Source organism: Syzygium oleosum, unplaced genomic scaffold, assembly GCF_021117445.2.
Source record: "Syzygium oleosum isolate NSW1041296 unplaced genomic scaffold, Sole_v2.1 Sole_v2.34, whole genome shotgun sequence".
NCBI lineage: Eukaryota > Viridiplantae > Streptophyta > Magnoliopsida > Myrtales > Myrtaceae > Syzygium > Syzygium oleosum.
In genome coordinates this window covers 1,216,752-1,227,187 of record NW_026607518.1, presented here as the reverse complement: position 1 = coordinate 1,227,187, position 10,436 = coordinate 1,216,752, and the positions used below count along the sequence as shown (strand labels likewise).

Below are 10,436 nucleotides of genomic sequence, written 5' to 3'. Positions count from 1 at the left end.
ATTTCATGACTAGATCTAGTAATTTCTTTGCACGCAGGTTGTTTGTTGAAATGTCTTCATGAAGTTGTGACGCATACTTGAGAGAGTTGCTTAAATCTGTTGGTTGAAGTGTTCATCATATGTTCAAATCACAATAGGAACCTTAGATTCATTTGTATCGCTTTTGTTTCTTGAGACTTGAATATTAAATTGAGAATAATACAGAGGAATAGATTTGAGGGAAGATGGCCAATGTGACATCCTTGATTTGGACCCTATTCGGCAAGAGAAGTGGCTTAAACTGTCAATACACTAATAGCAGGGTTAGACCATGAGTCGATTCACGAATAGTGCATGGGTCAACTATTCGATTAGGAAGGGCAATTGAGGGTCGGGAAATACGTTCGACTAGAGTACTAGACCATGGAAAATTGCTTGACCATAAGGATCGATGCGGGACGACCTTATGATGTCACAGGTTAATCAGGGAAAGGTTAGGGATAGATTCGGCGAGAGTATACATAGTCAGATTGCGGGTGATTCCGCAGGGTCATTATATTAAACGCGAATGATCCTAAGCTAATTTCAGAAGACCACATGCCCCGGGTAAATAAGTTAATTCCGCACGATTACATGACAATCGAGAATGATTTGTGGGTCGACGAGACTCGAATATGGAGTGATTGACGAATCAACCATAGGTCACGCAAGCGACACCCCAAGAGGTCGCCTAACTCGAATAGGCCGTATTAGGGGCACTTCCCATTAAAGTTTAGCCACAAGTCTTAGTCCAGTTATAGGTTTTCGATTACGGATAGTTCATAAACTTTCCTCTCCAGGTTAGTCGAGGTAGACCCCGGGAATAATTTTGGGCCCAAAACTTTGGACAAAGGAATTATTGGGCCAAGAATGGAAGCCCACAAGGGGGCTGCCCAAGTGGGTCGAGATGGACCTCATGCCCAAGGCTAAAGCCTAATGGGCCCAAGGAAAGCCCATGAACCTTTTCAAGCCCATTTCTCTTCAAATTGGGCCCGTTCAAGTCCAAGCCCATGTGAATAGTGCTCATGAATAATCCCGTGAATAGTGTCAAAGGCTGAATTTACCAAATTGCCCCCTCTTATCTTCTCTTTATTACAATTTTGCCCTTGAATATTTTTTAAGCTTGTTTTGCAAGATTGATTTCCAGCCATTGGATCTTGGCTTGTTGGGCAAGAAGTGGATCTTGGCCACCATTATGGGGTGACTTGATAGACCACTTTCTCTCTCTTACTCACTCTCTCACTTTGGTCTTTCTCTCACTCTCTCCCTTTGATTACACTCTCACCCTCCCTTCTCTCCCTCTTTCACGCCACCACCCTCACCGCCGACCATCACCACCGCCACTCACCGCCGAACCGCCGTCCTCGCTATCGTTGCCGTGCCACGCCGTGCGTCGTCTGTGTCTCCCTCTCACCGTTTGCCTTCATGAGTCGCGAGCCATGAGCCATAAACCGTCCACCATTGTCATGAGACCCATTTCCGTGCCGCCACCCCGTGCCATTCCAGACCGAGCCACGCGTAGCCGTCGCCGCCGCCGCCGTTGCGCTCGTGTCGTCGGAATCGTTTCCGGGTGAGCTAACACTCTAATCCCTTGATTAGTACGTTAAACTTGCTTAGGGTTACATTATACTAAGTTAATATTGCTTAGTGCTAATTAATGGTAATTAGTTGATAAGCTATCGCGATAAGTGATAAGTAGAAGTGATGGGCTATCGCGATAGGTGATAAGTGGTAGTGATAGGTTATCAAGGAAAGTGATAGGAAGAAGTGATAACCTATCATGAAAAGGGTGATAAGCTATCACCGAAGGGGTGATAAGCTATCGGAAAATAGGTGATAAGCTATTGCTAAATAGGCGATTAGCTATCGGAGGAAGAGAGATAAGTTATTGTTGGTAAGGTGATAAGTTATGATTATATGTGTTTTGTGCTTGAGTTATGAGATGAGCTATGCATGTTTTATGTTGTTTAAAGCATGAATGGCCATGAAGTGTGATTGCCCATTTTATAAACCTGGATTTTGTTTTTAAAGAAAGGTTTTATGGACATATAAGTAGAAATTCCCGAGGTGCGGGGTTATATGTCCGGTTTTATGAGTTAAATGGGGCAAAGGTGTTTAAAAAGGAAATCGTGCAAAGTTTGATGGGTTGATTGTGTGTATGTAATCACGTGTGAATCTATTACTGCATTTTTATGTGTGGAAGTTGCAGTAATTTGTTAAATCAGCACGAACCACGCTTGCATTTGGCTAAATGAGTTGTGTGGTTGTCGTGCTCGTGTAATCACATAATACCCTGATGCGTTTTACGCGGGGTTGAACACATTCTGATGCGTTTTACGCGGGACGATACCCGATTTATCGAATGCCCGGCGGGGGTCCGGATGCCGAGTCGCGGTTGAAGCCGGATCAATGCTCCTTATGGAATGTCGTATGGGCGAGGGTTCCAGACGTTGCCATGCTCGACGGAACGGGACGATAGCCGGTCATGCCGAAAGACCGCCAACCAGATGCGAGTAATGTGGGTTGTGCCGTAGCCCTGTGAGGTCGTAGTAATCGGAACACGCATGAAAGAGTATGGATGCATTGCGCCTGATTATGGGATGAAATCGTGAGGCACGGTATGGGATGGGCCAAAACGGTTTCACCTTATAATCGGGACTCGTGTGGATGCTTTGTGCATGGGAAAGCTGCTGCGTGTTCTGATTGTATTATATGCTAGTTGCATTATGATTACACATGATGGTTTACAACGTGCAAGGCGTGTGTGCCAAGACAAGGTAAGAATGCCTACGATTGTTTAATAGCACGTTTGTTTATGCTGGGCTGGTAGCCTGCTCGTGGGTATAGTTAGGGCAAAGCAGGGGTTGCTTTGCTATTGATATACCGTCGATGTGTGGCTGCATGTTTAGGTGCGCCCGAAGTGAGTTGACTTCTTAATCGAGGCTTAAGTTGTTAACTTACTGAGATTTATCTCACTCGTTGTTATTAACCTTTTTTTCAGGTGTTCAAGTATGAGTACGCGTTGCGTTCCATGAGAACCGGCTATTTTAATGGGGAACAACTTTTGAGGTTGTCCTCATGGATAGAGAAGCTAGGTTAACCCCTACCTTTTGTGGCTGTAACCGGGAAGGTCTGCGTGGCGAACTTGTAATATATTAATTCCCGATGTACTACTGTTAATGTGTGTGTGTGTGTGTGTGTCTGTGTTTATATATATATATATATATATATATATTTTTTTTTTTTTTTTTTTTTATTTTTTTTTTGTTGTATGTTTTCCTGTTGTTGTTGTCTGAAGATGTTGCACTTCTGCATGTGTATAATTGAAAGATAAAAGAAATGGGTCGGCAATAGGATAACAGAAAACTCCTTGCAAGAGGTGGCCTCTAAGATCGGGAAAGTCATCGAGATAAAGATGGAAGCGAAAGAAGGGGGTCTATGCAAGGTGAGGAAAGCTAGAGTTCTTCTAGATTTGGCACAACCTCTCACTTCAGGAATTGTGGTGAACTTTGAAGACGACCAATATTGGGTTGATTTCAAGTATGAACGTCTTCCCCATTTTTGTTACTCTTGTGGGAAGATGGGGCACTTTACCACTAATTGCGAGGAAATATCTTATAAAGAAGCTGAAACAAGAGCAGTTAGTGAAGGAAATTATGGTTACTGGTTAAAAGCAGAAGCACGTGAGGCTAGCCCTTTTTGGAAACTGTTCCACGAAGAAGAGTTTATGGAATCAGACGAAGAGGAACTTATTCCGGAAACCCCAGACCAGGATGGTGTGATGGAGGGTGTGCTGCCCACTGCAGTGGAAGAACGTAATGGTTTGAGCACTATGGAACTTCAACAAGAGGACAATGGTAGACTGAAGAGTAAAGGAAAAGAGATAGTGGTCAGGGAAACTCGAAGAAAGAGGAATCAAAGCACCCCATTCTTACCCTCAGATACTCTAAGGATGGAGGCACCTCCCAAACAGAATCTCCGGAGTTATTCCAAAGGAAAGGAAGATCATCAAACTCCAGCATCGAAGAAGTCGAAAAGGTACGAACCGTACACTTCTAAAGGGGGCAAATTCCACAATGTAGATGCTACACAGCTTCATGAGATCCATATTTCAATTGAGGATGGCTCAAAGGAGTGGGGCTGCGGTGGCTAGCCCTAATAAGCCACCGGGGATATATGAAGATTATGAGCTGGAATTGTCGTGTCCGGGTTCTACCACGACATTCCAAAGACTTGAGAGCCTTAGTGGCTCCAGAAAGACCCAACGTAATATTCTTAATGGAGACAAAAAATAACAGAGCACGAGTGGAGGGAGTTAGAAATCGACTCAAGTTTCAGAATTCTATGATAGTAGACCCAAGAGGTTTGGCTGGAGGTTTAGCAGCTATATGGGATGAGGAGGTGACGATGGAGGAGGTGGACAACACGGACAATCTTGTAGATTTAATATGCAGGATCTTAGTAGTGGAAAGAGGATGCGTGTATCTTTTATCTATGCACCAACTAACTTTCAGGACAGGCTCCTCCTATGGCGAAAGCTGAGATATATTCACCATGGCAACAGACTCCCTTGGATATGCATGGGCGACTTTAATGAGATACGGTATCAGTGGGAGAAGGTAGGGAAAAGAGAGGATGATTATTATAGATTGGTGGCTTTCCGGGATATGTTAAATGATTGCGAACTCATGGATGTAGAGAGTAAAGGGTGCGCTTATACGTGGGCAAATAACAGAGAAGGTGAGGAATTGGTAAGGAAAAGACTAGATAGGGTCGTATGTAACATGGAATGGAGGGTATTATTCCATGAGGCAGAAGCTTATGCTCTACCGGCCATTGGCTCCGACCATAGCCCAATCTTACTATCCCTAGCCCCACCTAAGGAAAAGAGGAAAAAGGATTTCTGGTTTGAGGCTTATTGGCTAGACGAACCAGAATGTAAAGATATTGTGGAGGAGGCATGGCATGACCAGGCAAACGATAATGCAGATTTTGTGAGTAAGTCCAGAAAAGTGGTTGAAGCCTTGACTAGGCGGAGTAGGAGGAGATTCTCCAATGCACATAAACAAATACAATGCTTGATGGGGAGATTAACGAACCTGACAAATAGCACGGATGGAGGAAGGGGAAAAGTGGCCATTCAACGAATCAATGAGCAAATTGAGAGACTATGGAGACAGGAAGAGATGTATTGGAGTATGAGGTCCTGCATTAGCTGGTTAAAGTGGGGAGATAGAAACACCCAATACTTCCACACCACCACAATTCAAAGAAGACAAAGAAACAGAATCTCTATGCTGAAGGTGGGGGAGAACAGATGGAGCCGGGATCCTTCAGAGCTCAAGTCATATATCCAATCATTTTATCAGGCCTTATATGAGTCAACAGGACACAGAAATTTCCAACTAGTAATTGATCAATGCCCATACACTCCAAAAGAGGGGATGAACGAGGCCTTAATGAGGAAAGTGTCGATTAAAGAGGTGAAAAAAGCTGTGTTCCAAATGGGTGCCACCAAGGCCCCCGGACCGGATGGATTGAATGGCCAATTCTATCAGCATAACTGGGAGAGTATACAGCATGATGTCTACTGTTTGGTGGATAATTTCTTCACCTCAGGTGTGCTCGACCCCACCCTAAATCAGACTTCTATAACCCTTATTCCTAAGGTGGCGAACCCTGAGTGCATTACTCAATATCGGCCAATTAGCTTATGTAATTTCAGTTACAAAATCATTTCTAAAGTCATGGCCAACCGTCTAAAACCTTGGCTTTCTGAACTTATTTCCACTGAACAAAGTGCATTCGTGAGTGGAAGGCAAATTCAAGACAACATATTAGTAGTTCAGGAAGTAATCCACCAGTTGCGTACAAGGAAAAGGGAAAGAAAGTTCCAAGCAATACTCAAGCTGGACATGCAGAAAGCTTATGATAGAGTTGAGTGGGATTTCCTGTGTGCAAGTATGCTGAAAATGGGCTTCAGTAACAGATGGGTTCAGTTAATCAGGGAATGCATATCTACGGTCTCCTTTAGCGTCCGAGTTAATGGGGAATCCCTACAGGACTTCCAGCTGTCCCGAGGCATAAGGCAAGGGGATCCTCTATCGCCGTACTTGTTTATTATCCTGGCCAATGCCTTATCATCTCTAATGAACAAAGCAATTGAGGAGGGCAGCATCAGAGGTATAAAGCTGAATAGGTGGTGTCCAACATTATCACATCTATTATTTGCGGACGACGCAACTTTTTTCTTGAATGGAACAGTCCACGAATGTCAGAACTTGGCAAGTATTTTGAACCAATATTGCTATTCTTCGGGCCAGGCTATCAATTTAAACAAGTCAGGCATCTTCTTTAGCAATGGATGCCCTGAGTTACTGAAGAGGAATATGGCGGAGCAACTACGAGTTCCTATTATTGACAAAACCGGTAAGTATTTAGGCATTCCATCAGATTGGGGGCAGTCAAAGAAACAAATGTTTGCCTGGATATTAGCAAGGGTCAATATGAAGCTAGAGGGGTGGAAGGAAAAGCTGATGACCAAAGCAGGGAAGGAGATCCTAATTAAAACTGTCATTCAAGCTTTGCCACAGTACGCAATGTCCATTTTTAAGATTCCTATCTCGATTTGTCGAGCGATTGAGCAAAAGATTTCTTCCTTCTGGTGGAAGCAAAGAGCAGACAAAGCAGGTATCCCTTGGAGAAAATGGGAACTTCTGAAAATCAGGAAAGACGCGGGTGGCTTAGGCTTTAAGGACCTAACTGCTTTTAATAAGGCAATGCTAGGAAAATAGGCCTGGCGACTAATACAAGCACCGAATGCCCTTTGGAGTCAGGTAATGAAGGGGGTCTATTTTTCCTGTGGTGAGTTTTGGCAAGCAAACAAAGGCCATCGCCCATCCTGGGGGTGGCAGAGTCTCTTAATGGGCAGAGATGTGATTGAAGCAGATGCGAGATGGAAAGTAGGTGACGGCAAAAAGATAAAAATTAAAGAGAACAGGTGGCTCCCTTATGGCAAAATTATTGGCCCCTTGAACCAGGAGGTACCGAAATTCGTAGCAGAACTGATTAATCAGGAGACTCATGAATGGAAATCACATTTGATTAAGGAAATTTACGAGGAAGAGACGGCGCAAGAAATACTGACAATCCTACTAAGCACAAACCCTTCGGAGGATACTTTGGTGTGGACAAGGAACACAAAAGGAGTCTACTCGGTTAAAAGTGGCTACAATAGGTTATGCTCCCAAATTTCGCAACAACGAGATGAATCAAGCATCATCATCATATCACCTCCCGGAACTTATGGACTAAAATATGGCAAATCCCGATCTACCCCAAGGTTCGTCATTTCTTATGGAGCATATGCACAAATGCTCTACCGACAAAAGAAAATCAGATAGAAGAAAGATGGCACCCGATCCCTTCGCCCGATCTCGCCGAGCCCCGGAGACCCCGAACACCTCGCTCCTCCTTTGCGATCGGACAAGAAACGTTTGGTTAGACTCTCGGTTACATCTAGACACCTCAGTCACCAAAATCTCCAGAATGGACAAGTGGCTTGCGGATTACTTGTCGAAAGATCCTCCCTCGTCGTGTGACACCCTCTCCTCCTCGGAAGACCTTCCCTTGTCGGTGACATTGGCCGGCATAACCTAGTTGATCTGGAAGGCACGAAACACCTCGGTATTCCAGCAGCGCAAACCGAACCCATGGAACATAGTGGAAGAAGCAATCAGTGACTATAAAGTGTTTGAGAGGTGGAACACAAACAAAAAGGTAGGAACACAACAGTGAAAACCTTAGTAGATCGTTGGTCTCCGCCCGGCGGGGAACCTCAAGCCGAACGTCGATGCGGCTTGGTGCAAATAAACACGAGAGGCGGCGGGCCGCGGAGTCCTCCTGAACCAAGATGGACTCCCTAATTTCCGGGTTCGCGAGGGATTTTAGAGCTCCATCAGCTAGCGTGGCGGAAACCCTTGCTCTACGCGACAGACTCTCCTTTCTGTTGAAGCTTCGAAGTCAAAGGGATAAGGAAACTAATCTGCACAGTGACTTCTCTGATCTGCGCGTGGAAGTGGTGTCTGACAGCCAAGCGTGCGTGAGGTGGATCTTGGGCCAAGAAGAGAGCCCGTGGACCGTGACTTCAGTGGTTGAAGACTGCCGAAAATTGATGGGCCAACTAAAAGAGGTATTTGTAGCCCATTGTTCCAGAAACTCCAACCAGGCCGCGGATTGGGTGGCGAAGGCCCAACGCACTCATTCCTTAACTCCAAATTGGTTTTCTAAACCTCCCCGTACTCTTTGGTCTCTATTATGTTATGATTGTGGAAACTCATGTGAGTCCATTTCTAGTGTCTAATGAAAAGTTAAGCGTATTATCGTCCAAAAAAAATGCCTACTGGGACGTCACAATTCCATGACCAAAAAAGGATGTTCACGCGCTCGAGGGTTCGGGGCATGACAACCAAAGCTTGGCCATGGACAAGTGGGGGAGAGAAAGTGAGTGAGGGACAAAGTCGACAAACAAGTGCCAGTTCAATATCTGCCCGAGCAAATAGCATGTTAATCTGATATGAAAACAAAATCAAGAATGGATCATAATGTGTACAATCAGAGCACAGCCTGAGAGATCGATGCTCTATTCGCTAAATGCCCACAAGTTATGATGAAATAGTAGATTTTATTGCCAGGTGCTTGGTCTGACATGAATGTGTCGACTTCTTAGATGAACATAAGAATATTTACACCAAAGCAATGGCTAAGAAAGCAATATCAGCAACTGACGGGCCATGCATCTTTCTCCTTCTTCTTCGGCTAGTGCCATTGCCATTATAGTAGTGGACACCATTGGAGCGTGCACCCTTGCGCCTCGTGTTTAGCTCATTAAAGCCCCATATCTGGATCGTATGGTTTTCACTGGCTGACGCTAACATGTGGTGGTTTGCTGGGTTCTAGCTCACGCAATTCACAGCTCCCGAGTGACCCGACAATGGCCCGATCAGCTTCCTTTAGCCTTTGTTTTCTGCCAGTTTTGTTTCTCACCATCTATTGCAATTTCACCTATCAAAACAAGAAACCAACCAAAGAACCGAACCAACAACAGAATGAAAATCCCTAGCTACAAATCACCGAAACTCATGAACCAAATCAATTGACCAGGGCCCACATGCAGGAAGAACCAAAAGGGGTCAGACCCGACGGCTGCGGCGATTTCTCCGCCTCGCACGCATCCACAGCCTTCTCCGCACCCGAGCCCCGCCGATCAGAGGATCTGAGCCCGAAATCTCGAGATTCCGACCCGGATTTTGCCCCCACATCAGCTTTCTCGGGCAAATTACCCTCCGCAACCTGCGCAAAACAGGGAAAACCCCAAATCAGCCCCACAAATCCAAAAGGAAACCCATGAATCTGGGGTCCCGAGGAGACCCCGAGGCCGGGTCAAATCGACGAAATTCCAAAGGTCCCCAGCCTCAAGAAAGCGCCAATTCGAGCGAAAAAGCACCGACCTTGGAGCACTTGCTCCAGGAAGAGGACGAGTTTTGGGGCGAGGAGAGAGGCCACTTGTTGGCGGAGGCGCTGCGCCTGGTATCGACCATGGTGTTCGAGGGTTCCTTGGGGTCGCGTCTTGGAGCTCTTGGGTTCTCTCTCTTCGTCAGCTCTCTCTCGATTGCCATGAGAACTTGAATGAGAGAGAAAGAAAGAGCGAAAGAGAACGAAGGAGAAAGAGAGAGCGACAGAAAACGACGGTGAAAGAGAGAGAGTGGCGTCGTTTCATAATTAATGCCACCTCATTATCCGCATGGACTTTCCTTTTCTAATGAAAAATCCACCTAAATTTAACATTTAATAAAAAAAGTCACATTTTGGCCGGAAAATCTCGCCGTTGGTACTTAAATGATCGATTTTTCTCCGATTTGGCACTTAAGTGATTTGGCGATAACTTTTGACACTAAAGTGAGCGCCGTACACAACTTTTGACACTTCTAGTATTTTTCTCCGCTTTAATCTGAATCTACTCGTGTATTGATTACTAGAGACCAATGCCTATTAGAAAATTGATGTCGTATTCCGACATGCGGCGTCAACAAATTTGGTTGAGTGGTCATCAGGAAAGACTTCATTGCATTCGATACAAAACATTTGTGACTTAATCGCACTTTTTTTTAAAATTTAGAACTTAATTGTACATTAAGCAAAATTTTTAAGATCTTTCTATGCGAGTTCTCACAAAAAAAGAAAAGGAAAAGAACGGATCAACATGTTCATTCGTTTGGATGAGAAGAGAGTTGAAGGTAAAAGAAAGGAAATGGGATGCTTAGTTAAGTAATGGAAAAATGAGGGGGTGTGATCTAGGCAGTCATGCTAAGGTGGCAAATGGTGAGAAAATCATGTCCTATTTATCCATCACCCCCCCC

The 10,436-nt window shown here is 44.8% G+C and overlaps 1 protein-coding gene across 2 annotated transcripts; it reads right to left on the bottom strand.

The window, feature by feature from the left end:
* Positions 1-8,745: 8,745 nt before the first annotated feature.
* LOC115692661 (uncharacterized) lies at positions 8,746-9,745 on the bottom strand. Of its 2 annotated transcripts, none has more exons than XM_030619597.2 (3): positions 9,528-9,745; positions 9,216-9,369; positions 8,746-9,081 (listed from the first exon to the last, which is right to left on the bottom strand). In XM_030619597.2, exons 1-3 carry the CDS (start codon positions 9,693-9,695, stop codon positions 9,020-9,022), a joined length of 384 nt encoding a protein of 127 aa, XP_030475457.1. In that variant the 5' UTR covers positions 9,696-9,745; the 3' UTR covers positions 8,746-9,019. The 2 variants fall into 2 exon arrangements, with proteins under 2 accessions (XP_030475457.1, XP_056161059.1); XM_056305084.1 differs by having other exon boundaries at positions 8,746-9,066.
* Between the last annotated feature and the right edge of the window lie 691 nt (positions 9,746-10,436).

What these genes read in the sequence shown, in the direction of transcription:
- LOC115692661 (XM_030619597.2), bottom strand. Translation starts at nt 9,695, where the DNA reads ATGGCAATCGAGAGAGAGCTGACGAAGAGAGAGAACCCAAGAGCTCCA. An exon ending in CCTGGAGCAAGTGCTCCAAG is followed by an intron (nt 9,370 to 9,527) that starts GTCGGTGCTTTT and finishes TGTTTTGCGCAG; the next exon opens with GTTGCGGAGGGTAATTTGCC. An exon ending in GAAATCGCCGCAGCCGTCGG is followed by an intron (nt 9,082 to 9,215) that starts GTCTGACCCCTT and finishes TTGTTTTGATAG; the next exon opens with GTGAAATTGCAATAGATGGT.